The sequence below is a fragment of the Mus musculus genome, chromosome 6, assembly GCF_000001635.26.
Source record: "Mus musculus strain C57BL/6J chromosome 6, GRCm38.p6 C57BL/6J".
Classification (NCBI taxonomy): Eukaryota; Metazoa; Chordata; class Mammalia; order Rodentia; family Muridae; genus Mus; species Mus musculus.
This window is the reverse complement of record NC_000072.6, coordinates 71,317,040-71,342,528: the sequence shown is the minus strand read 5'-3', so window position 1 is coordinate 71,342,528 and position 25,489 is coordinate 71,317,040. Positions and strand designations below refer to the sequence as shown.

At 47.1% G+C, this 25,489-nt stretch overlaps 1 protein-coding gene and 1 long non-coding RNA gene across 3 annotated transcripts in view, besides 12 other annotated features; one reads left to right on the top strand and one right to left on the bottom strand.

Annotated features, from left to right (window-relative positions):
• Positions 1-12,977: part of a biological region, named in NCBI's record as "Cd8 alpha DNase I hypersensitive cluster CIV", that runs on past the window's edge. NCBI's record gives its function as "regulatory_interactions: Cd8a".
• Positions 96-4,481: an enhancer, noted in NCBI's record as "E8II; 4.3 kb BamHI fragment (TG-23)". NCBI's record gives its function as "enhancer in thermocytes" and the evidence as "EXISTENCE:transgenic organism evidence [ECO:0001131][PMID:9806635]".
• Positions 852-1,204: a conserved region, noted in NCBI's record as "conserved region; ECR3". NCBI's record gives the evidence for it as "COORDINATES:sequence alignment evidence [ECO:0000200][PMID:25548254]".
• Positions 891-1,891: a DNAseI hypersensitive site, noted in NCBI's record as "CIV-5; the nucleotide coordinates are approximate for this feature". NCBI's record gives the evidence for it as "EXISTENCE:in vivo cleavage assay evidence [ECO:0001075][PMID:9126989]".
• Positions 1,180-1,222: a protein binding site, noted in NCBI's record as "RE-1 probe". NCBI's record gives the evidence for it as "EXISTENCE:protein binding evidence [ECO:0000024][PMID:16491076]".
• Positions 2,860-3,005: a conserved region, noted in NCBI's record as "conserved region; ECR2". NCBI's record gives the evidence for it as "COORDINATES:sequence alignment evidence [ECO:0000200][PMID:25548254]".
• Positions 3,122-4,122: a DNAseI hypersensitive site, noted in NCBI's record as "CIV-4; the nucleotide coordinates are approximate for this feature". NCBI's record gives the evidence for it as "EXISTENCE:in vivo cleavage assay evidence [ECO:0001075][PMID:9126989]".
• Positions 4,476-4,760: an enhancer, noted in NCBI's record as "AvrII/BamHI fragment for core enhancer (TG-40)". NCBI's record gives its function as "enhancer in DP thermocytes" and the evidence as "EXISTENCE:reporter gene assay evidence [ECO:0000049][PMID:15661911]".
• Positions 4,476-8,421: an enhancer, noted in NCBI's record as "E8III, also known as CD8DP; EcoRI/BamHI fragment (TG-31)". NCBI's record gives its function as "enhancer in immature DP thermocytes" and the evidence as "EXISTENCE:transgenic organism evidence [ECO:0001131][PMID:9806635]".
• Positions 5,037-19,741, bottom strand: Cd8b1 (CD8 antigen, beta chain 1). Its single transcript, NM_009858.3, has 6 exons — positions 19,630-19,741; positions 16,181-16,543; positions 12,737-12,832; positions 10,004-10,093; positions 8,403-8,439; positions 5,037-5,819 (listed from the first exon to the last, which is right to left on the bottom strand). The coding sequence occupies exons 1-6, from the start codon at positions 19,670-19,672 to the stop codon at positions 5,807-5,809; spliced, it is 642 nt and encodes a 213-aa protein (NP_033988.1). The 5' UTR covers positions 19,673-19,741; the 3' UTR covers positions 5,037-5,806.
• Positions 5,329-6,329: a DNAseI hypersensitive site, noted in NCBI's record as "CIV-3; the nucleotide coordinates are approximate for this feature". NCBI's record gives the evidence for it as "EXISTENCE:in vivo cleavage assay evidence [ECO:0001075][PMID:9126989]".
• Positions 8,416-12,977: an enhancer, noted in NCBI's record as "E8IV; EcoRI fragment inferred from TG-22 construct". NCBI's record gives its function as "enhancer in thermocytes, perpheral T cells, and CD4+ lineage" and the evidence as "EXISTENCE:transgenic organism evidence [ECO:0001131][PMID:9806635]".
• Positions 8,973-11,073: a DNAseI hypersensitive site, noted in NCBI's record as "CIV-1,2; the nucleotide coordinates are approximate for this feature". NCBI's record gives the evidence for it as "EXISTENCE:in vivo cleavage assay evidence [ECO:0001075][PMID:9126989]".
• Positions 19,742-19,871: 130 nt separating the features above from the next.
• Positions 19,872-25,489, top strand: part of Gm38828 — a 10,449-nt gene continuing 4,831 nt past the window's right edge. Inside the window, exons 1-2 of one of the 2 annotated variants that reach the window (XR_869170.3) lie at positions 19,872-20,194; positions 20,522-20,614. This is a non-coding gene — a long non-coding RNA (predicted gene, 38828). Of the gene's footprint in view, positions 20,615-25,489 lie in introns of both variants that reach the window. The other variant, XR_869169.3, reaches the window with a different exon arrangement.

The window sequence follows — 25,489 nt, the reverse complement described above, 5'->3', positions numbered from 1 at the left end:
GACTGAGCATTCCCAAGTACCTGATGGCCTTGGTGAGCTCACAGGGCACATGGGTGGGGAGCCGCAGGAGGGACAAGCTCTGGCTCACTCGCTTGGGATCCTGAAGACTTCAATATGGCATTTTACTTGGTTTCTTTCTTAGTCTCCTACATTAAGACTTAGGGACACCATCCATATGAACATGTTAACAGGGAAAAAAGCCAGTGGGTTCCTGCAGGCTGTAGCTTGGACTGATGAAAGGACACGGAGAAGTCTTTTTGCTAAGTGCCTGTGAGGAAGGTCATGTGCCCTAGGGCCCTGAAGGCTCTGCCTTGCCCATGTTGTACCACTGATCCATGCATTGGGAAACCTGGGCAGGAAGGTGACCCAAAGAAGTATATTTTAACTAGTATATTTAACTAGTATATTTTAACTAGTACCAAGATCCCCTAGGAGGAGGGCTCGGTCCCCCCACAAGGAACAGGCTGTCTCAAACCAAAACTGTCAGGCATGGTGCCATGCTCCTTTAGACAGCACTTGGAAGGTGGAGGATAGAGGGTAGAGGGTGGAGGACAGTAGATGGAGGATGGAGGATGGTGGATGGAGGATGGAGGATAGAGGATGGAGGATGGATGGAGGATGAAGGATGGAGGATGGTGGATGGAACCATCAGCAGTTCAATGACATTCAAGACAACATAGCAAGTTATCCAGGACTACAGGAGACCCAGTCTCAAAAGGACAACAAGCAAAACAACAACAAAAAACAAAAGCAAACACAGCAGCAACCTCCCTAAAACAACAACAAAACAACAGCCACCTCCCCAAACCAGAGGTGTCAGCATACGGCCATGCAGCCCCGATCTCGAGACCACGGGTCCCGATCTGAGTGCATAAACTGGTATGGGTGATTTCAGAAAGCAGTGACTCAAGTCCTGAAGAGTGTCATAGAGGAGCTGAGGAGGTTTCCCAAGAAAAAACAGAGGAAATCTCTTTGTCCTTTACCACCCAGAGAACCCAGGGCTGTGAACCCGGGGCTCTTTCTCTCTTTCTCTTTGACTAGGTGGTAGATTCGGAGCTGCTTCGCAGCCCACAAAAGCTGGGGAATCTCTTTCTGAAAACAAGCCGCCCACTTCCTATCGGCGCAGAGGGGCTGCTGTGGTTGGGGTTGAGTAAGGAGGAGAGAGAGGGCTGGTATCGGAGCCCCCTCTCCTCCTGCGGGTGGACCTGGGGGCAGCACACCTGCAGCTGCTCTTCTCTGAAGGAGGCCAAGGACAAAAGTGCTGTTTCTAGAACCTTCTACTTGGCATTGTCAATCTAGACCACCGCAGGGCAGAGAGGCAGACACTACCAATATTCCAGAACCCAGCTAACGGGGATTATGTCGTACATCCGTAACCATTTAGGATACAAGCAAAGGGCCTCCTGCGTTGTGGCCTCAGACATACTACAATATTTTTCATGCTACATTTGTGGAAGAATTACTTGTATTTTAGATATTGTAAAAGAAACTTTTTACGCACAGATCCACACAACCAGCTGCTCAAATACTAATTTTACTCATTTCTGCAATGTTCTTTGCTTGGGACTTTATTTTCATTTATTTTGAGATGAGGTCTCAAATTTATTGTGTAGCCAAAGATGACCTTAAACTTCTGATCCTCCTGCTTCTTCTATCTCTTGACTGCTGTGATCACAGGCAAGCACCACCACCCTGGGTTCGTGAGTTTTGTGCATGTCACTTAAGTAAGGGATTTACCATCTGAACCTCCCCACTTACACCCCCCCATTATGGTTTTCAAAGCAGAAATGGAAAGTCTCCAACATTGCTGCCAGGAACAACTGAAAGTAAATTCTTTTTTAAAGTTATTTTTATGTATATGGTCTTTTGTCTACATGAATGTCTGTGAACCACTTGCACACCTGGTGTTTGTGGAAGCCAGAAGAGGGCATTGGATCGCCTGGAACGCTATGGATTGATATGCTGGGAATTGAACCTGGGTCCTCCGGAAGAGCAGCCAGTGTTCTGAACCACTGAGCTATGTTCTTGAAGTAAATTCTTTCTTTTTCAACACAACATTCATATTGAGTCTTGCATCTTACACTGTCCTTCCCTTTCCTGACCCCACGCTTGTTACATCCCCCAGCAGACAGATGGACAGACAGGCAGGCAGGCAGGCAGACCCAAACAAAATAAAACAAAAGTCCAGTTTTTGTTGACTATATATTTACTCAGTGGGGCAGGGTCAGACCCTCAGTGGCTGCCCCCTAGTTGGAGCTGAATGCGTGTCCTCTGGAATCCCTGCTAGAAGACATCCACTGTGGAGGGGACACTCCAGCATCCTCATCTATCGCAGTTTTTAAGAGTTCTCTCTCGGAGTGAACACTTATAGGCCCCTTTATATGCATATATATCATATGCTTGCAGGCCTTGGTAGATTGCTAGGAAAAAATCCGATTTGTAGAACAATGGGCTGATATTTTCTTTTTCTTAAGTATTTTCTTACACACACACACACACGTGCACACACACACACACACACACACACACACACACTTTGAGACAAAGTCTCACATGTGGCCCTAATACATTTCTTAATAGCGGCATAAACTTACTTATAAAGCTGTACCACAATTTATCTACCTAGTTTCTCATCAATGCTACCTTTTTTTTTTTTTTTAACCATGCTGGATGTTGAACCCAGGGTTTTGAAGTTATTTTCTTGTTAAGCCTTTGAGTGTTTCCAATTTTACGCCACCAAGCCGAACCACAAGAATAATTCAATGTGTTTTTGTGTTTGGCAAGTAGCCTATTTAAAGTGAAGGCCAGGCCAGACATGATGTATATACTAAAGACCTTTATGCAGTAGTGACTGTATGCAGTAGTGACTGCTCAGTTCCCTCTTCTGTAAAGTAGTCAGGTGCCAAGTCTAGACCTCCTCACCACAGCCCCCGTCCCTTGGCAGCCAACTTTGATCCAGCTGTGCCATCTGAGCAGCTGCTGGCTTCATAGCACACAGCCAGTCCACTCCTGCCAGTCCAGCCCCCACGGAACTATAAGCAAGAAAATATAATTGCTGAGACAGAAGCAGGGAGATGCTCAAATTTCACAATCTGAGGTGGGACGAGCAACCCTGAGGTGAGGTGTGTTCTTCCTTCCTTCCGCTGTGGACAGGGTATGAGCCTTCAGGGGACAGAGGGTGCATTGCAGCCCAGGTTTCAGCCTTACCATTTACAGAGTGACTAGAGCAAGAGGCCATCTTGATCCTTTGCTATTTTCCCATCAGTCTTGAGATGTGGCCTGTCATTTGCAGAAAGCATTTGCTTCACTGGAGGACCTGCTGCAGCTACGCTGTCTGACTCCTATCCACCTCACCCAGTTCTGCCTCTGTTGCAGCTCAGATGCGGGAACAGGCTGTGATGCCCTTCCTCTGGAGGTATATTTCCTTCTGTGACTGTCAGAGACCTCAGAACACATCCCAGTTTTCCCTCACGCTTCTCTGATCTGACCTTGAAGAGCAGGCAGATGACCATGGCACATTGCTTCTGTGAATGCACAGGCCAGGTGTAATGGTTTTTGCCTTGCTGGTCATAGGCTGCTAGAGCCCAGTGAAGACAAATGGAGGGACATTTTAAAATGTAGGATTCTTCCTCTCCACTCTGACTCCAGCTCAGCAGTTGCAAATTTACGGACAACAACTGTGGTTTTACACTTTTGCTTTGGTACAAGGCTTTCTTCATTCAGGAGTCCTGAGGCTTAACCTTCGGGAACAAGGGCTGGAACAGGAATAGGGAGGGACATGTGGGGATGGGGTGATAGGTTCTTATGTCTCGAATCTGCAAAACCTGCGACCTACCAAAAGTTCCTCTCTGTGATTGTCAGCAGCATATGGTGTGTGCCTGGTCTTTCCCCCTTATCTTATTACAAAAGACAAAAACAAAAGACATTACCCCAATGAGGATGAAAGTTCTTTAAAACAGAGGAGAGGGGGAGGGGGAGGGGGAGGGGAGGGGGGAGGGGGAGGGGGAGAGGAAGAAGGAGAAGAAGAAGAAGAAGAAGAAGGAGGAGGAGGAGGAGGAGGAGGAGGAGGAGGAGGAGGAGGAGAAGAAGAAGAAGAAGAAGAAGAAGAAGAAGAAGAAGAAGAAGAAGAAGAAGAAGAAGAAGAAGAGGAAGAAGAGAAGAAGAAGAAGAAGAAGAAGAAGAAGAAGAAGAAGAAGAAGAAGAAGAAGAAGAAGAAGAAGAAGAAGAAGAAGAAGAAGAAGAAGAAGAAAAGAGGAGTTGGCCAGTGTCAGCTGGTAAGATGCCTCATCAGGTAAAGACACAAGTCTCATGACCTGAGTCTATGCCTGGAATCAAAGAGAAAGGAAAGAACCAACTTCTAGAAGTTGTTCTCTCTCTTTCACACACACACACACCACACATATTAATCTGCATGTGCATACAGATATTTTTTAAATTACCAAGTGTGGGGCTCACACCTTTAATCCCAGTGCCTGGGATCCAGAGGCAGGCAGATTTCTTTAAGTTTGAGGTTAGTCTTATTTATGTATTGAGTTTTAGGCAAGCCATAACTATCCCCTCCCCCCTAAAAGACAGACTTCAAGGTTCTCCAACGGCTAGAACAAACACCTGTTCTTTTCTATTGAAAGGGCTTCTAGTATCACTGTAGGTGAAAGCATTTGGAACTCTGTGTGTGTGTGTGTGTGTGTGTGTGTGTGCGCGCGCGCGCGCGCATGCTCATGTGCATCACAGCAGCATGGCCTGGCTTTGGGAGTCCTAGGTATTTCCTAATCTCTTCATCCACAATTCAAGTTATGGGCACAATGAATGTGGCCAAATGAGAGTTTTAGATGTAAGATGAAAACACACAAAATGAACTCACCCCTCCTTTCTCCCCACCCCCACCCCATGTGGTGACTGAACGCAGGACCTTGTGCATTTATTTAGGCTGGAGTCCTATATTCCCAGCCCTTGCCACTCCTAGCTTGTCTGAGGTCTTTAACATAGGACTTTATTTTGTTTTTTGTTTTTTGTTTTTGTTTTTTGTTTTTTTTTGTTTGTTTGTTTGTTTTGAGACAGGGTTTCTCTGTGTAGCCTTGGCTGTCCTGGAACTCACTCTGTAGACCAGGCTGGCCTCGAACTCAGAGATCCGCCTGCCTCTGCCTCCCGAGTGCTGGGATTAAAGGCATGCACCACCACGCCCGGCAGGACTTTATTTTTATAGCCAAAACATTTTCATTAAAAGGGCAGAGAGTGAGAGAAGAAATATATAAGCCACGAGAGAGAAGAAGTGAAGCTTAGAAACTTCCTACTAGGAGATGAAGTAGAAGTCTGTCTCCTGAGCCAACAGCCTCCCAAACCCACGGCAAGGCCTGAGAGAGTAAGATGGCTGCTGAGAGCCCTGAAACTGTTTGCAGAAAACTTTATTCATGAGGTGGCTTCTCTGTGTGAGGATTTGCAGTCTTCTCCAGGGTCCCGGCTAGCTCTTTTCCATGAAAGGCCAAAGAGTCAATAAGGCTGTCATACCAAGCAACTGACAAAGACAGTGGCTGGAAGGCCACTGTCCAAGGCCCAGTCCAAGAAGAGTACATGGTGGTGTGGGAGTTCTTGGTTCTTCAGCCACTCTGTGAGTGAGCTTGGGTTCTGGGGCCTTCCCTGTGAGACCCCAGACCACACACAGAGCTTGCAGCAGTTCAAAGCAGGCAGCTTGAGCAAGGGCAAGGGCCTCTCCAGTCTTGAATGCGCTGTCTCTCACTAGTTCAAATCTTGCTTTGATTGAGTTACAGTCCTTTTATTGCTAGCAGGCTATCAGTGTTGTGGGCGCTGATCATTTGTGAAACCTGGGAAACAACAGCAAATTGTAAGACTCTTATTTTCAGGCCAGTGACACTTTTGCTATATTTCTTATAGCAAAAGCAATGACAGATGGAGGAAGAGGAGGGCATGCCTGGGGCTGAGAGCTCTGTTAGGATGGTTTTTGTAAGGCCCACTTCTAGCATTTTAAACCTTAAAGTTTAAAAAAACCAAACCAAACCAACAACAAAGAAAACCAAACTACAACAAAATAACATATAGAGACACACAGATGTATACACACACACACACACACACACACACACACACACACACACACACTAGGGCTCAAAACTACTATCTTTGGGACCAGTAGGATGTCTCAGTGAGTAGAGGTGCTTTTACTTCCAAGTATGATCTGAGCTCAATACCCAGTACTAGTTATTCTGCCCTACCACAATGCATGTGTATACACAAAATAAAGAAATGTTTAAAAAAGAAAAAAAAATGCTAAAACCTCCTAGTTTTGAGTGACATTGCTTCTTGAAGCACTTTCTAAATGACCTGATTATAAGTGCATTATAAGTGCCAGAAGCGATGGACCACTGGTGGGAGGATGCTCTAAGACAGAAGGTTGATAATATCTGTCTCAAATTGCATGTTGATCTGGGAGACCTGAGCTGATCTGAGGGACTATTGTGTTCATACCTAGAAGGTTTTGTTTTAGGTTTCAAAGTTGTAAACCAACTTGGCATGCTAGAGTTAAAGATCTCAAGGCTAGCCTTTGAGATACTGTCTCAAACTCTCTCTCTTCCTCTCTTTCTCCCTCTCCCTCTCCCTCTTCTTTGCCCTCTCCCCCTCCCTCTAAGTAAACTAAATCTACAAACATTTTTGTTCAAATTACTTTCTTTTTGGTGTTTTAAAAACAGGGTCTCTTTTCGTATCCCTAGATCTCCTCACTGTGTAGACCAGACTGACTCACAGAGATCTGCCTGCCATCCACCTCTGCCTCTCAAGTACCAGGATTAAAGGCATGCACTACTAAGCCTGGCTAAATAATAATAATATTACTTATATTTATTATTTGACTATGATCTTGAACTTCTAGTCTTCTTGCCTCACTTCTCAAGTATCAGCATTCAGATGTTGCCACTATATTTTATTAGTAAAAACAGACCATAGATGAGGGCAGAGCTGCCCCAAGAAAGGAGGGGGGCTCAGGAACCTGCCTTGGATCTCCCCACCTCCACACAAATACGCGCTGTGCACGCTCTCTGTCTCACTGGTCCTTAGAACTCTTGGTTGCCAAATCTCAGGGACTATCCTAGCTTCTTCATCTGTGGCATTGTCGGGTCACTGGAGAACAGACAAAACAATCGAAGGACATGGGACAAATCCCTGGGAGTGCCAGGATCAGGCTGACGTCTACAAAAGCCTACAAAGAGCAGCTTTTTGCACAAGACTCTCTGGAGGTCTCGTCTTAGATGCTCTCAAGTTATCTTTATTGTCTGTCAGGTGAAGGTGGTTTCTAATTCCCATCCACAAAGTAGAACTTGCTTACGATCCAAACTACAATTGCAATTTGCCCATAAAATACTGTAGGCACAGCTAGTGAGATGGCTCTGTGGGTAAAGATGCTTGCCGCCAATTCAGATTTAGAACTGGACTGGACTGGTCAGATCTAGACCTCCCTTGAGCACAAGGTTCTAGTGCCCTCTTCCAATTGGAGGCATGGTCTTTACTTTCTTCAAACCTCTCTCTCTCTCTCTCTCTCTCTCTCTCTCTCTCTCTCTCTCTGTGTGTGTGTGTGTGTGTGTGTGTGTGTAGGCTGTGTATTCTCAGGATCAAATTGATCTGTCAGGATCAGGCAGATGAGAAACATCTATGTTGAAGGAAAAGAAAAATCAACTCCAAGGGCTGGGGCTCAGTTGGCAGAGCTCTTCTCTGTGTGCACCAAGCCTTGCATTTGATCTCAGCACTCATATACCAGGCATGGTGGTACATGCATATAGTTCCAGCACGTAGAGGAGGTAGAGGTAGGAGGATTGGTAGTTAAAGCTTAGCCTTGGCAAATAGCGAGTTGGAGACCAGAGTGGACTATAAGACACCCCGTCTTGAAACAGCAGCACTGAATCAAATCCAGGAACACAATCTGAGCCTATCCTAGCTCATCCTAGGAGATGAAATCTTAGACCTGAAGCCAGGGAACCATAGCCTCTGTCTTGCACAAGCCCTTTGCTAAGGGCCGACAGATACAGGGTGATCTTTTTTCATGTACTTTTAAACTTCCGTCGCTGGTTAGTTATTCGAGAGATAGGATCTGTAGTGAGCCTGGCCTTGGACTTTCAGTGTAACTGAGGATGACTGGGAACTTCCTTTTTCTTTAGTCAGGGTCTCTCTCTCTCTCTCTGTAGCCCTGGCTGTCCTGGAACTCACTATGTAGACCAGGCTAGCCTTAAACTCACAGAAATCGCCTGCTTCTTCCTCCCAACTTTTGGGTTTAAAGGCGTGCTTGGAGTAAGCCATGATCTTGGTTTATGTGATGCAGGGGATCGCTAGGCAAACCCTCTGTCAAGTCATCCAAACTCTCAGGCCCCCGAGTTCGTGACTTTTTGGAGAACAGCACTTACTGTTTCATGAAGTGAATTCGGGCTCTCCTCCGCACACCTGGAAGAGCAGAGCAGAGACAAACAAGTCAGCGCTGGTTGGTGGATCACTGGCATCAAAACCTCAGAGCCCGAGAGGAAGGCAGCATGGTTAGCCAACGCCCAAGGCTTCTTCTGGGGTGCTAGGGTGGTCCCCAGATTCCTCACACTTCTCACTTTTGTTGCTTGCTTATATAGGTTTGAAGTGTTTAAAAATTACTCAGTCATCCATTCCATGATTCTAATAGCCTTCATGAATGCTACCCTACTCTACCCATCTCACGTGGGTGGAAACTGAGACACGCAGCATGTGAGTTGTCAAATAACTTGCCTGAAAGCCATGTAGCTGGTGCCAGAGTTTTAGTGCATTTCCTCTAATCCAGTTTGTACCTTAAATAAGCTTTCCTGGAGACTGGGTGCCTAGGACAGTGGTGGGACACCAGGCCTGGTTCAAATTTCAATAGCACAAAACAAAGGCCATTGCTTTTTTTGCATCTGGCAGCAGCAGAACTTAAAAGGCATCCAAAGCAGTGCGGCACACTCCTTCCAGAATGCAGGGAGGAGAGAGAAGCGTGCTGTGTTTGCTTCCTCAGAACATTTTTATATGTTTTGGAAACAGAGTCTTAGGTGGCCCAGGCTGGCCTCAAACCTCAAATTCACTATGTAGCCAAGGCTGACCTTGAACTCCTGATCTTTCAACCTTTGCCTCCCAAGTACTGGGATTACAGGCATGTGCACCAGGTTCAGCTAGACCACTGGGGTTCTTATAACAGGGTTTGCAGAGGATAACAGTGTACCAAAGCACTTATGCTCTCAGCTCTGTTCTCCGGGGTGGGGGCCACAGCTGTTAAATCAAAGGAACCTGTGACCTGGAAAATGTAAGAGACACTGATCTGCTTGGTGGCCCTGATGTTTCCTGCTTCCCTTTATAGATGCCCAGGGAGAGACGGTGATGTGCTCGAGGTGTCAGAGGTGACCAGGACCAGGGGTAGTCTGGCCTCTCCTCTAGGTCAGTGACTGCAGAGCCTGGGTGACAGAGGAGCTAAGAGCACCAGCCATGAGAATCTCCCTGCAGTGTCACTGGGGAAGGGTGAGCTCTTTGGGGTACCCAGCTTTCATGGCTACTGGCCATGAGCCCCCATGTACCTAGCACATGAGTCCCAAGGACATTATAGATAGCAGCTTTTAATGCATCTCTTGTATGTAGGCAATATTTTACTCCTGGGTGAGGCAGCTGAGATCCACTGAGACCAAGATCAAAGTCATTCAAAGGTAGAACAGTGAGCTACAGTGGACTCAAACCTAGCGTTCATCTGACTGCTGACACAGGTGGAATCTCTCTTTGGCTTCCTGGGTCGGTGGTGGGCCTGTGTGTCTCAGTGGTAGAGAGCACCCAACATGCCCTGAGTTCAAGTTCCTGAACTCCCCAAGTCTCTCAAAAACAGAAAGCTGCTGTTAAGCCATAAGGTTTGCTGGCGGTAGGTTTACTATTTATTCTGCTATTTTAGTGAACAAAGAACTCCTAGTATACACACACTTCAGGTAGAAAGTGGGGGCCCTTCAATGTCCCGCAGGCACTGACTCACAGTAAAAGTAGACGGCCACTCCGAGGAATGCCAGCAGAAGCAGGATGCAGACTACCAGCAGGCTGAGGGTGGTAAGGCTGCATGTCAGGCCTGAAAAAGACACACATGACACACACATGCAACACCGACTCGGACACAGCAAGGAGCAGCCCCTCCTCCCGGAGAGTATCACTGGCCGGCTTGTGTGTTTCCTGACACCCAGTTTCACTATGCAGTCTTCATTTTGTAGCCCTGGCTGGCCTGAAACTCACAGAGAACTGTGTGACTCCCGTCCCAGGAGGCAGCCCTTCCTGGTTGCATTTTAAGCAGACTGGCTTCTGGCTCACTTTAAAATTCACTTTAAATATCACGGAGATAATTTTATGTAGAAAATGCCATGTTACATCTGTATTTTTAAAAAACACTAATAAGACTTGGGAGCTGTTTCAAAGGGAGTAGACACACACCATGCCTAGTAATATGATTTTACTATCCATTAAAAAAATCCTTTTATTTGAATTTCACAAAAAACCAGACAGCTATATTTTCATTGTATTTTTCACGGAGCTAGAATGCTCACAGACCAACATTGATAATTTGGCGTCCTTCCCCTTTGCATCTAAACCCCCCAGTGTTCAGTGTTTACATACGTGTATGGGTGTGCACATGGTGTGTGCACACACGTGTGTGGGTATGGTGACCAGAGGAGTATGACAGGTGTCCTGCTCGGTCACTTTCTACCTTATCCTCTTAAGACGGTGTCTCTCACTAAACCCAGCACTAGGTTGGTGGCCAACAAACCCCAGAGGTTCTCCTGTCTCTGCCCCACCCCACCCCCCAAAGTCAGGGTTACAGGTGTGTGTTGCTGTGCTCTGCTTTTTATGTGGGCACCTTGAATTTGAACTCAGGGCCACGTGCTTTCATAGCAAGCACCTTAATCTGAAAAGTCATCTCTCTAATTTCTGTCTCTGCTTTTTGATTTTTAAAGATAAAGTTTCCTGCCTCCCAGGCTGGTCTCTAATTCTCTGTGGCCAAAAATGACCTTGAACTTCTGATTTTCCTGCCTCCACCTCTCAAGTGCTGGGCTTACACTTGTGGGCCACGGTGGCTGTTTATGCAGGGTTAGGGGTTGAACCCAGGGCTTTGTACATGCTAGGCAAGCACTCCACCAACCGAGCGACATACTTGGCCGCTTGGTTTCCTCCTTTCAGTACAGCGGACTGTACTGTATCCATTTCTGCAAATGCACCCCCCCCCCCTTTAGTCAGGCCAGCACATCTTTCCCCAGCAGAAGCGCAGGAAGTCCTATGGAAACCCTGAAGTTTAGGTATCAGTGGAAATCTTAGCTGTTTCCTGGGTGTTACTTTTATAAACAGCCCCTCAGAGAACATTCTGGCATGCTTCTATATGTAGGTGCCTTCCCAAGGTAGAAACTGAAAATGGGGACTACTAAACCACAGACGTCCATTTGGGTTGTAGTCAACTGCTGGATACCTTCCTTTACATTCCCACCCCACAGTGCACCGTACTGGCCCAGTTTCTGTCAGTCCTGTGTGCCTTCGTGGGAGAGAGAGGGAGACGACTGATTTTACTTCAATCCCAACCCTGGGTGGGCTTCAGCCTATCTGCTCACATAAGCCACTTACATGATCGTTCTGAGTCAGATATCTGTTCACTTATCTGATTTTCGCAAGCTATTTAAGCTGTAGGGCTTGTGTTCCTAATGTCCTAGATCCTTCTCCAATACTCTCTGGCCTTAGACCAGCCCGGGAGTTGGTCTCCCTACAGGGCTGGGCTCCAGGTTAAGAAGTCTAGAAAGCCCTCCACACATGAGGGAGGAAGTGAATGTAGGCTGGGTGTGTACGATGCACCAAGGACAGCACCAGCTGAACGCTTCGGCTTCTGAGGACGGAGACAAGGAGTTGTTTTACTGTTCCCTCTCACTTCATAGTTCTGAGAAACTAAGGCTCGGGATACAGCTGGTTTTGGGGGCACTTTGCAGAGCTTGGCAAATTGGTCATAGCTTACCCAGTTGGTGAGCTGCAAATGAGGGAATCTGATGGCATGCAAGCTATATGTCCACGTTTGCAAGGTGGTGGAGCTAGGGGCAGAGTGGCAGGGTCTGGAGAGTGGCAGGGTCTGGAGAGTGGCAGGGCAAACAAAGCTCCTTTGGAGTGAAATGGCAGCCAGAGATGCTGTTGTGGTTGGAGGAGAAGGTTACTTATTCCAACTGATTGCTGCCTCTCTCTATATATAAAAGTGTTCTCTCTCTCTCTCTCTCTCTCTCTCTCTCTCTCTCTCTCTCTCTGTCAGAGGACAACTTGCAGGAGTTAGTTTTCTCCTTCTACCATGTGGGTCCCAGTCGAACACAACCAGGCTTGGCAGCAAGCACGGGTACTAGCTGAGATATCTTGTGACTTCAGTTCTTCATTCCACACGTGCCCTCGTGCACCTCGGCCCTGTCTTGCTGAGGAACATCTGGGTTGAACAGTTTTCTGTGGGCTGTGTTTGGCTAGGGTTGGTTTCCTTAAGGTCTTACTCTGTAATGATTTGTGAGTGTGGCCTGACTAGATTGCGAGTTAGTGTCATACACAAGGTACCTTTTGTTGTCATCATTTTGGATCTAGAGAAATAGGCTACAGAGCCAAGACTTTGTGTTTGTTCAAGGAGGAAGGAAGGAAAGAGAAGTGGGGAGGGAGGAAAGGAAAGTGGAAAGCTACCTTTTTTATGTGAGTGCAACAATGGAAAACTTACCCTTCTGGGTCTCTGGGTGGGGGAACGGGCATTGCTTCTTCTTCTTCATCTTCAGGGTAGTCTTCTTGGTTGGGGCAGTTGTAGGAAGGACATCAACTATAGAAAGAAGTGAGACCTATATCTTAGTCAGGTAAACAGCAGGACTTACAGACAGACTGTGTGCCTTTCTTCTAGGCATTGATGCCCTCATGATTGTTGCCTTGGCTGCCACAGAATTTCAGGTCACAGAGTACAAGAATTCATATCTGGTTTCTCAGTCCTCAGATAAATGGTGGGGATTAGCTAGCGGGGTGTCCCGAGCAGAGCCTTGTGCCCATCATTAACAACCGTGCAGTCTCGGCTAAGTTGTCTGTTCCTCAACTTCCCATTTGCTTCAGAGAAGAGGACTTTTGCCAGGCAGTAATGGCACTGGCCTTTAATTTAAGCAGTTGGGAGGCAAAGGCAGGTGGATCTCTAAGTTGAACTTCTGATTTTCCTGCCTCCACCTCTCAAGTGCTGGGCTTATACTTGTGAGCCACGATGGCCGTTTATGCAGGGTTAGGGGTTGAACCCAGGGCTTTGTACATGCTAGGCAAGCACTCCACCAACCGAGCGACATACTTGGCCGCTTGGTTTCCTCCTTTCAGTACAGCGGACTGTACTGTATCCATTTCTGCAAATGCATGCCCCACCCTCACCCCTTTAGTCAGGTCTTCAGAGTGAGTTCTAGGACAGCCAGGGCTACACAGAGAAATCCTGTCTCCAAAACAAAAACAAACAAACAAACAAACAAACCCCCCCAAAAAAACTCAAAACAAAACAAAGCTGGCTTCTACTTTATTGTGAGAATTACGAGAGCAGTGTGCCTAGTGAAGTGTACTATAGGCATGACTATGATTGACAGAAGACCTGGGGTTGCTGTCCTTATTGTAGCCCAGTGTGGTAGCACACACCTTTAATCCCAACACTCAGGAGACAGAGGCTGGAGGATCTCTGTGAGTCTGAGGAGGCTCACATGGTCTACATGAGTTCCAGGACAGCCACGACTGTATAGAAATACCCTGTCTCAAAAGACAAGACAAAACCAAGTGAATCAACACCTTGGTCCTTTGGCATGACCGATCTCAGCCTTCTCTGCAATCCCTAGGCCAATAGAGCAAGCTGGAAAGGAGTCGGTTGGTCTTCCTACATGAATAACACTGGCTGAGAGAGATGGATAAGTGTTGTGCTTCAGGCCCTTCTCCTTTTCCTAGATGGCCTCTCCTCTCCTCAATTTTGATCCAGTGTCTCTCACTGAGGGGTGGGAGAGAGAAAGGAGAGGACAGTGGGACTGACTCACTGAGCAGAGAGACCACGAGGTTCTGAGGTATGGAGTACGGGACCATCTCCACCCTCCACTTTGTCGGCTGACCAGCGAGGAAACAGATCTCCTGCATACTACTCTCAGCAGAGAAGTAGGTGAGAGGCTAGGAGAAACCAAAAGACCATTTCCCATACCACCTTTGACAAAACATTAACCACATTTGGTCACTGCAAGTTTTCTGACCATTAGTGTCAAAGAACTGTTGTAAAATGACAGCCAATAGCACTGCCGAGGTCTAAGAGTCTGGACCTGGTGGCTGTTAAGTCCTTTAAATGCTCATAACCCCTAAAGTCTATATGCCTCATTGTAGCACTCAAAGATGCAGGGGTCTCTCAGCTGTCTCTGAGCTGGGGAGGGAGATAGCACAGCAGCCTGGTCTGATGGGGGGGGAGGGGTAGAGACAAGAGAGGGTTGTTCTGTTTTAATTTCATCTTGCTCTGAGTCAGGTTGCTCCCTGATTTGTGAGTTCGAGACCTCTCCCTCTGTCTTTTTTTGAGAGGGACAAGTCCTTAGAATCCATAGTGTGCTTGAGGGCCTGAACAAGGCCCATTTTCCCAATACTCTATGTATGTCTCCTCTAAAACACTGGGGACCCTTCAACCAGGCAGGTAGGCTCAGGCTCTGGGGATCTGTCACTGGGGGGATTGTATCAAAGAAGGAACTTGGGGAGGCACTGCTGTTCCTGGGCTGTTGGACAGTACATAGGACTTAGAAACATGGACGCCAGAATAGGTAGAGATGGAAAATCACCATCCTCCTGTCTCAGACCCTGAAGCACTAGGAAGGCACAGGGCTCCTAGAAACAAAAGCAAAACCAAACCAACCAACCAACAAAGACCCCAAAACAAGCACAAAGCCCATGTTTCAAAGTGGGCTTCTGCCCATCCTTACTTTATCTAACCCCACACCATCCCCATGAGACGAGAGACCAAAGAGGCCATGGAGACTTCACTCTGTTTCTGGTGCCACTGTTGTGTTTTTTATAACTCTGGCACTATCCCCAAACTGTCCTTAGGCGGAGGGGTCTAACTTCTGGGGTTGCCCGGGGCGCTTGTGACTTTCAGTCCCCAGGCGAATCTGAAGCAAGATGATGAGAGTCCAAGTCCTGGGTTGAGCTGAAGAAAGAACTATAGCCAACCACTGGCCTGAGAGAATCTACGCTGATCCCTTTCCACCCCAAGAGAGGAATCCTCACTGTCCAGTATGGCTAGTCTGAACCCAGATATGCCGTATGCATAAAATATATATCAAATGCTGCGTATGGAAAAATGCTGTTGAAATGCTAATACTGTTTTGATAAGTTGGGTTCAGTAAAATGCACATATTCCTTCTTAACTAGATGTCTCTTAGAAAACGGAAAATGGTGTCTGAGGTTTGCAGTGTACTTCTGCTTAGGATCGCTTATTTCATGAAACTGCAGCTTCGTAGACGTAGAAGTGAACCAGCAGCTGCCTTGTTCAGGTATGGAAGCTGAGGCTTCGAGAGGGAGGGCAAGTGATGGATTGGTAGCCAAACTAGACCTGGGTCCAGCTTCTTTGCCCATTGAAGCCCCGAGTGTGGATTTGAGCCACTGAACCCCACAAAAAAATGCTGAGGACAACTGCTTTTCTGCTACCTCAGAAACAATGAGCATGCGCCCAGACAGTGAGAGTCCGTATGTACTCAGGGTCCTGAATTTGCTGTCTTTGTCTCCATCAGAATCATCAGCACCCACCTTTGACTGACCTACCTGTTTTCATCTCATCTGATTCCCATCTAAAGAGGGAGAACAAATATACCACCTGCTGGGTGGGTGGAAGTATTAAGGGACCCAGCTGTATGTGACCCTCAAAGGTGTTTGGCCTGGGTGACTCTCAATGTATCTTTTCTATTAGTCCTAGCAGTGGTGTGATTAGTCATGGCTGCAGAGTGAGGCTCACTGAGAGTAGGCAGCTCCAGTGCCCGGTGTGAGAGTGTGTGTGTGCATATGTGTGCAATCACATGTGTATGTGTGCATGTGAGTGTACATCTGTATGAACAAGCATGTGTGTGTATGTGTGTGCGCACATGTGTGTACATGTGTGTGTGTGTGTGCTCATTCACAGCCTTGAGAACATTCTTACCCACAGTCAGCTTCGTCCCTGTCCCAAAGACCATCTTGGGGCTCCCAACCGTCGCGCAGAAGTAGAAGTCACTGTCCTCTGGCTTCACATTCATGATACTGAGAAAGGGCCGTCTTGAGTCTGAAGACTCAAGAATTATATTTCTTTTCTTGTCCACACTTTCACCATACAAAACTCCTTTGGAAGAACTCCAGGAGGCCAGGAACTCAAAGTACTTGTCCTTGGGGTCCTGGCGCTCCCGCAGCCAGTAGATGCTTGTTAACTTAGAGATGCTTTTAACCTCACAGGACATCTTTGCCGTATGGTTGGTTTGAACCAGCAGGGACGAAGGGGTCTGAATGAGGGCAGAGCTGCTCCAGAGAGCTACAAGAAACCAGAAGACATCAACCAGGCTGTTGCTATACACACACAATCTTAGCACTCTGTGGGTGGAAGTACAGGACCAGAACTTCAAGTTTGGTTGCCTAGTGAGTTCAAGGCCAGCCTGGGCTACTTGAGAACTTATCTTTAAAAAAAAAAAAAAAAAAAGAGGTGGGATTGGAGAGATGGCTCAGTGGTTAAGAGCATTGGCTGCTCTTCCAGAGGTCCTGAGTCCAATTCCCAGCAACCACTTGGTGACTCACACCCATCTATGATATGATCACATGCCCTCTTCTGGCATGTGGGTATACAAGCAGACAGAACACACAAAATAAATAAATCTTTCAAAGGTTTAAAAAAATAATTTTTAAGAAAGGAAAGAAGGCAGGCGGGAGGAGGGGAAGGAGGGAGGGAAGGAAGGAGGGAGGGTAGAGAGAGGAGGGCTTGTGAGGTGGCTCAGCAGGTAAAGGTGTTAGTACCAAGCCTGACCCCTGAGTTCAACCCCCTAGCACAGTGGTTTGTGTCACAATGAGTTCATGTCACAGGCAAACAGGAGTAATCTGCCTGGTGAAAGAGTCAGGGTATTAACAGCACTTGGTGTCTTTTGAACTCAGAACTCACAAACATTGACTGCAAGGCACGCAGTTCTCTGAGTGTGCCTTGACTGTGGCTTTTGGTTAACAACACACCTCTATGTGTGGCCCTTGGTATAAGCTATCTTGGCGGAGTCTCACACTGGTTCCAGGATTTTTAACACCCGCCCCCCCCTTACCCTGATGAGAAAACACTGGCATGAAGCTACCTCGTTTGGAATCTCACTGGATTCAATCCAAAGAGCCAAAGTCGAAAGCCAAAGCTAGTTGCCCACCTCGCCTGTGTAGGTAGCCCTTCAGGGGCTCTAAGCAGCTGGAAAAGTCCTAGGGCAAGCTGCGAGAGGAATTTGGAGTCACAAGCACAGCGTGGTTTAGACAGTCTGAGATGTCTGGACCAAGGGAAAGGAACTGACCCTGGGAGATCGTTACCCCCCAGTCCTGCAATGGGTCTATCACTGACTTCTCCCGCCTCCGGGCAGGGCGGTTATTACAGATGCAAGCTTAGAAGTTCATTTTGTCTTAGATGGGAAGACTGGGCAGGCAGAAGGAGTTGCAGACATGGCCATGAACATAGCCTTTGCCCTGTAGAAGCTGTGGGACCTCAGAAGTCACCAAGTTCTTGGTGGCCTGTGAAAGAAGGGCAGCTTGGCTTGCCACTACTGTCCTCCTTGCTGTTGACATTTGGAAAGGAAAGAAAGGAAGACAGACATGGAGGTGCACACTTAGTATCCTAACACTTGAGAAGCTGAGTCAGGAGGATTTCTTTGAGTTTGGGGCCAGCCTGGGCTACATAGTGAATTTCAGGGGAGAAAAAGAGACGTGAAATCATATGTAAACAGTGAAGAGCTCACACAGGTAATCGTAATCATATGCAGACACTGGAGGTCCCCGTGTGAGCACTCACACAGGTCAATTCTGCCGGCAAGTCGAAAGGTCTCAGGAGATAGATGTTCTAGGCACCAAGAGAAGTCTCAAGGAGGATCAGACCAAGTTTCTTTCGCATCTAAGACCAGGAGAGTGTCAACAAACCCATTTGATCTAGAAAGCCCTTTTTCTTTGGCTTGCAACAGAGGGCCACCCTGAAGATCATGGCCAAGATATAATGCCAAGGACAGGCATGGTTAAACAGAGGCCAGAGGAGGTGTGAGCCCAGAAGAAGCAGCTGCTTGGCATTAATCCCTGCCTATAATTGTGGCTCGGGCCTTCCCTGGAACTGATGTGATGAACGAATCCCGATTCCACCCTCAGACCACTCGGAGCCTCTGATCGCATGGAAAGAGTGACTACTCCCCTGTGGCTGAGGTGCTGCTCCATCTCCCTTCCCCGAGTTTCAGGCTACCATTTCTGTCCCATCGCAGCCATTTTTATTGCTTTGGGTTACTGGCCTCTTTGGAGAAGTCAATATGAAGTGATGATGTCCATATAGATCATCACAGTGTGTCAGGCACAGTGCATGCGTTGTCTGATTTAATCCTCACCAAATCCTATGCCGAGAGACTCATTTTACACGGGAGCAAACAGAGCTTGAGGGAAAGCTGAACTCAAGGTCCCACAGTCTGTGAAGTGGACTGGCACTCAAACCGGGGTCCTAGACTGGGGTGAATGAACTCCGAGCCTCCCAATCGAGGAGACCTATACTCAAAGTGGGGCCACAAATACCCAGATGGTAGGGGCCTTTCCAAAGAGCCCAGAGGACACACACAGCCAGGCTTTAGGTCACATACAGTCTCATTTAATCTGCTTGGTAGCCTAGGACTCCATTTTCAGAGGAACCTGGTATTTCTAGAACGATCAGAGGTAGCTTTAGTGGCCTGAAAGAATCTTGTTTCATTTCTTATTTTGACCAGTTTAGCTAACCTGTTCAGAGGCAGGGACTGGCCTCCCTTGTTTCCCTCAGTAGTTGGGGGCTCTAGGAGGTACCAGACCCGTGGATATTGGAAGTCTTCTTCTAAAAAGCAAAGTCTCTGGGTTGACCACAATGACAACCTTTAGGCCACATCTCTGTGCCAGCTCCAACATCCCAACTGCAGTGCCGCTACTTGGGGGCGGGGGCGGGGGGGAATGCTGCAGAGCACACTGGAGAGCCAGGGGGTCATAATGAGTATCCTGCCATAGTTGTCCAATTTTCTAGAAGCACTTTCCCGGAAGTAATAAGAGTACGTCTGTAGGGCCTCTGGGGACTTCACGGGGCACATCCCGGTAGGCACCCTGAACATTTCCCCTTCGGTTTTAGATCTCTCTCTTTCCTTTTCTTTCTTCCATTTTTCCTTCCTTCCCTTTTAGTTCAGGCTGTAGGACAGAGGTGACTTCTGCCCTGGGCGTCTCAGACCTCTCTGGGTAGTGAGAAGGAATCTCCATTCCGGGTTCAGGGTCTCTGCCTACCGGCCTCCCCTGTTCTCACAGCCCAGCGCCTGTCTATTCCTCCTGTTGCTGAGATACCAGGCCTAAGTTCCCTGCTCTAGTGCAGATTGGGGGTAGCCCCACTCTGGGTCTTACCTGCCAGCTTCATACTGAAGACCAGCCAGAGCCATGGCTGCATCTTGGCGCTTTTGGGGACACTGTTCCCCTCAGTGCTCTGTCAACTGAAAGGTAGGTTAGGAGCCAGCTTGGGCGGGTGGGGCACCAGGAACGTAAGTGAGCTAAGAGGGCGGGGCCACCAGGGCAGGGGCGGAATCGTGATGTGTGTGTGTGTGTGTGTGTGTGTGTGTGTGTGTGTGTGTGTGTGTGTGTGTGTATGGAGTGCCTTCATCTTCATCCTATACAGCATCAAAGCCTTGACTTTTCAAAGAGCCCACCAGGACTCTTGTTTTCTGGTGAGAGGAAGTGATAGATCTCAGACTCAGTCATGCCAAGGGGTTGCACCTGTGTGATGCCTCTTGCCCCAGGGGGGAGCTCGGGACAGAACCCTGATACCTTGGGACAACTGAGTCACAGAGGCCAGCATGCGCCAGGCCTCATGGTTTTGTGAAGCTTGGCCCTAATTCAGACACGTCTTTACATTCGTTCTTTCTGAGCAGCTGGAGGAGGGGTTCATCTTGGTTTGAGGACACAGTCCATTGTGGTAGGGAACACGTGGTGGCAGGAGACAGAGGCTTTACGTGTGTGTGTGTGTGTGTGTGTGTGTGTGTGTGTGTGTGTGTGTCTCAGCAAGGAAAACAGTTATGAAGACCTCCCAGTTCAGAGTCCAGCTGGCCCTGGAGTGATGGAGATCCCTTGTAAGGGAGGAAGGGAAGTTAGCCAACACAGAGAGAAAGGAGGGAGAGAGGCAAGCTGGGGTGCCACAGAGGGGCTCAGACCTTGCCTGAAAGTGAGGCAAAGCCAAACCTGGACCTAGAGCCCTACGGACTGGGGTGTCTGTATGTCTCCCCTCCCCTGCCCTGCCTTACAGTGCTGTATGCCCTGAGGCTTCTTCATCAGTTTTGAGATCAAAGCCCCATCAAGAACCCATGAAGAACGGGGAGGCCTGTGGAGGCTGGCAGAGGTGAGTTGAGAGAGCTGCTGTCCAGGGAAACTGGATCCTTGGTGATCTGTCTGCTGGCGAGAGGGAGGCTGGGAAGGGCTGTGGGGGACATCCACCACAGAAGAAGAGCTAAGCGTGCATCAGGTAACCGCAGGACTTGGAAGGGAGACAAGTGGGCTAAAACAAGTTTGGGGCCAGCCTGGTATACACAGTGAGTTCAAGGCAACAGGGCTTCATAGAGAGATCCTATCAAAAATCCATCCCAGTGGATTTCTGAGTTCGAGGCCAGCTTGATCTACAGAGTGAGTTCCAGGACAGCCAGGGCTACACAGAGAAGCCCTGCCTCAAAAAGAAAAAAAAAAAAAGATTGCGAGTGTCATCTAGGCCGGAGTGTCATCTAGGCCGGCCCTGCAGCCAAGCACATTGTGCGCTTGAGTTTCAGAAGAGTGAATGGGGTAACCAGTGGTGGCTAAAGCTGGCAGTGGGGTCGAGACACAGGCCCCTCAGTGTCCAAATCCTTATTCTTTCCATCCGACTCCCTCCAGTTCCTGGTGACAGGGGCAAAAGCTGAGGCTTTTGAGTCCAGAGATTCTGGAGACAAAGAAGGAAACGGTCATGTCCTAAGCGCTGCCCTTGTAGTCCGGCTGGTCTCCACCATACCTCTTATCTGTTCCCAGGAGAATCTGCTAAGGGCCAGATGTACACAGCATAGGTAGTCCTAGGAAAACCACACAGTAGTAGCTCTCAAAATCAACGTAAAACGCACAGATCACAAAGTGGTCCAAGAGAGGTCACAGTATGTCTGCCGAGGAATGGATGGTATGATCGCTCCCCATCTTCCGCGTGTGCCAAAACCTGGTAACTGCTCTTTTTGTTGAATGTAGTTATTCCTCAGAGATGGAACTGTTCAACATATGTCCTTAGTAAATAGCCTCTGTGGGTTTTGGAGCAGGGGTTTTAGGCCCAGGATGACTCTCAACTCTTGATCCCCCTGCCGCTACCCCTCCAGGACTTCTTAACCCTTTCCTGCTTGTGATCCCTTCCTACCCCTCAAACTTTCCCACATCCCCAGGTATAGGCCTATGGAACACTTGTACAAAGCAATCGTTTACTGATAACTAATCGTAAACAAATCTGTTTTATTCTACTTTTTTTTAATGCTTTTAGAGCTTTATTGTAGAAAGGCAGGGAGAAAGAGAGAAGGTAGAAAGAGGGAGAGAAGCCGGCCGTGGCCACGTAGAGAGAGGGGGGAAGAAAGAGAGAGAAGGAGGGCTAGAGAGGAGAGTAAGAAAGATGAAAGCTTAAAGACTTATTCTACTTTTTTTTTAATTATTTATTTATTTATTTATTTATTTAGCCTTGGGTTGCTCTGTGTGTACTCTTTGGTTGATGGTTTCGTCCCTGGGAGCTCTGGAGGAGGTTCTGGTTGGTTGATATTGTTCTTCCTATGAGGTTGCAAACCCCTTCAGCTCCTTCAGTCCTTCTCCTAACTCCTCCATTGGGGTCCCCTTGCTCAGTCCAATGGTTGGCTGCAAGCACACACACACACACACACACGCACACGCACACGCACACGCGCGTGCACATGTTGTGATTCTCATGTGTAGGTCAGAAGACAGGAGTGTGGATCAGTTCTAGCCTGCACCTTTAGTGGGTTAGGGAGATGGCACTCAGGACTTCAGGCTTATGCTGATCAATCTACTTCTGCCATGATTTTGTAACATACTCCTCTTGCTAGGGTAGACAGGAAAACACTAAAAGAAAACTATTGCATCAGTCCCATGCTTTGTTATTACTTTGTAATGTTCCTGCCTTCATTTAATCGTCTCCAATCAGCCAGGCCAGAAATAGTCAATGGCTCCTTTTCTGTTCTCTCTTTTTGTTTCCTTTTTTTTTTTTTTGAGACAGGGTTTTATGTAGCCTGATCTGTCTTCTTCTTCTTTTTTTTTATTTCATTTATTTATTATTCATTTATTTCATCTTCTTTTTTTTTATTTCATTTACATTTTCAATGCTATCCCAAAAGTCCCACACACACTCCCCCACTCACTTCCACTTCTTGGCCTTGGCGTTCCCCTGTACTGAGGCATATAAAGTTTGCACGACCAATGGGCCTCTCTTTCCACTGATGGCCGACTAGGCCATCTTCTGATTCATATGCAGCTAGAGACAAGAGCTCCAGGGGGGTACTGGTTAGTTCATACTGTTGTTCCACCTATAAGATTGCAGATCCCTTCAGCTCCTATTCTACTTTTTATAAAGACTATATTTTGTGTGTTTGTGGACCAGAAGAGTGCATCAAATATGCTGGAGTTAGGGAACGTCATGAGCCACCTGATGCAGGAGTTGGGAGCCTAACTCGGGTCCTTTGGAAGAGCCCCGAGCACTCTTAACCTCTGAACTCTCTCCAGGTCCCAATAAAATTATTTTAAAGAAATTTATTGCTATACATATAATGTTATTATATGTATCTATTAATGAGGAAAGTGAAAGTCCATATTGAAGGAATGGGGGTGCTTGTTTATTTTACATGAAGAATTAAATCTGGCCTGAATATTTGATTCTGCAAAACACAGGACATCAGAGATGACTGCCATTTTGATTTTGTAATTGTCAATGCAGAGAAAGCTGCTTTATATAAATATAGCACAAATGGCAGAAAATTTAACAATTTAGAACTTTTTTTTGTTTGTTTTTTGGTTTTTGGGTTTTTTTGTTTGTTTGGTTGGTTTTTTTTGTTTGTTTGTTTGTTTGTTTTTTCAAGACAGGGTTTCTCTGTGTAGCCCTAGCTGTCCTGGAACTCACTCTGTAGACCAGGCTGGCCTCAAACTCAGAAATCTGCCTGCCTCTGCTTCCCGAGTGCTGGTGAAAGATCCTGGCAGAATGTAAAAGGACACAGAAGCCCTGAAATTGGCAAGATAGACGTCAGTGTTAGCAGAACTAGCTTCACTGATTTAGAAAAATAGAGGTGCACAATGCTCTGGCCACTCCTTGAACCTGTGTGTCTGCCAATGTTCTGACCAGGTGTGTGCCCATTGCTGCACCTTCATTAGACTCTTTCCTTGTACCCCTCCCATACCCATTTCTTGAGAATAGACATTGTTTAGATCTGGAAATCCCCTAATCTCCCCCTTCTCCTTTCCCCCCTGAGGGCCTATAAAAACTGGGAACTCTTTTCTCTCGAGGTCGACTCCTCTGCCCCTGCGTGGGATATGAGTCGTCCCCAGAGCTTTGGCTTTCCCCGAATAAAGCCTCATGTGGTTTGCAACAAGCTCGGTCTGTCGTGAGTTCTTGGGTGTCCGCTATTGTCCTGAGGCCTGAGCGAGGGGCTCCTCTCGGAGTCTTTCACTGGGATTAAAGGCGTGTGCCACCCCCCCACCCCACCCCCCGAAATTTAGAATATTTTTAAAGGTGTAATTATTATTTTATTTTATTTTATTTTATTTTATTTTATTTTATTTTATGTGTGTGCATGTTTTGCCTGCAGGTGTGCATGTGTATCACATACATGTCTAGAATCTGTGGCAGTTAAGAGTGTTGGATCTCCTGGCACTGGAATTACAGATGGTTGTGAGCTGCTATGTGGGTGCTGGGAGCTGAACTTGCCCCCTCTGTAAGAGTAGCCAGTGCTATGAACTACTGAGTCATCTCATCATGGTTTTTTGTTTGTTTTGTTTTAGATAAAGCACAGGTCAGCAATTCAAACATCAATTATAAAAACCAAACTTTCTAGCAGGGCCCAGCACTCTGGAGGCAGGTATCTGGCCAGTCTGGTCTACAGAGTGAGTTCCAGGATAGCCAGGACTACACAGAAAACTCTGTCTGAAAAAAACAAACAAACAAAACAAAACAAACAAATAAAAAAACCAAAAATCAAATATTCTAACACAGTACAATATAAAATATACTAATTCAATATTTTCATGATAAGGGATGATAGAAAAACAATAAAGGTTTTGTTTCTGCAATTAAATCATGGTGTTCCTGCAAGAGCAGAAAGTTAAGTACATCGAATACAAACATGTAATTCACAATATGAACTTATCTCAAATCTGACTTCAGTTGCTAATGTTCTGTGGCAGGATGGCACTGGCAGGGCCAAGAGCCCACATAGAATGTTCAGAGCCCTGTGACACGGATGTAAGTCTGCTCTAGAGCCATCAGACTCTTGATTTTTGTGGAGAGGGGATCAGAACAAATTCAGAAACCTTTCATCCACGGCCAAATCTTGTGCAACCCTCACGTTCAGTTACATGGTCACTTCTGGGGTTGTGACCCACAGTTTAAAAAGTTAGAAGTGCCAAGCGCTGGGACAGCAGGTGTCTGCCACCACACCTAGCATATGAGTGAAATGGAGGGTCTTTTGGTCAATCTGTTTGGGAACTATCTGTTTTGTATAATGGCGACTCCAATTTGCAAGAGCACCAACAATGGAGAAGAACTCCAATGTCCCCAAACCCTTGTCAGGCCAATCACTTGTGGGTTTTAGTTTTGTATCTAGCCTAGTGTTTGTGAAGGACTACCTCATCGGGGTTTTCGTTTGCATTTTGTTACCAACTAAAGATATCAAGCCTCTTCACATGGCTTATTGGCCATGTGTATGTCTTTGTATGTCTCTTTAAATTGTTGTGATTTAGAAAACACATTCTACCTCTTTAGGGGAATGTCCGTGCTGTTCACATTGCTCTCTTGGTCCTACTCACTCATTACTACTCACATAGAATTCTCTCAAATCAGTTCAGTCAGCTTGTCATTGTAAAGTACCTCTTCTCCGCAGTGTGACCACCCATGTGTGCTCTGTGTCTTTCTACTCCTTTGTGGACACCCAACAGTGCTGGTTAGTTTTAACTCTTAACTGGACATGGCTTAGGACCACCTCAGAAGAGCTTCAACTGA

Excerpts from the sequence above, each read along its gene's own strand:
- Cd8b1 (NM_009858.3), bottom strand. The coding sequence starts at position 19,672 with ATGCAGCCATGGCTCTGGCTGGTCTTCAGTATGAAGCTGGCAG. Across the intron at positions 10,094-12,736 it reads CCACCCAGAGACCCAGAAGG|GCCTGACATGCAGCCTTACC; the intron begins GTAAGTTTTCCA and ends TGTCTTTTTCAG. Across the intron at positions 8,440-10,003 it reads AGTGGCCGTCTACTTTTACT|GTGTGCGGAGGAGAGCCCGA; the intron begins GTGAGTCAGTGC and ends CTGCTCTTCCAG.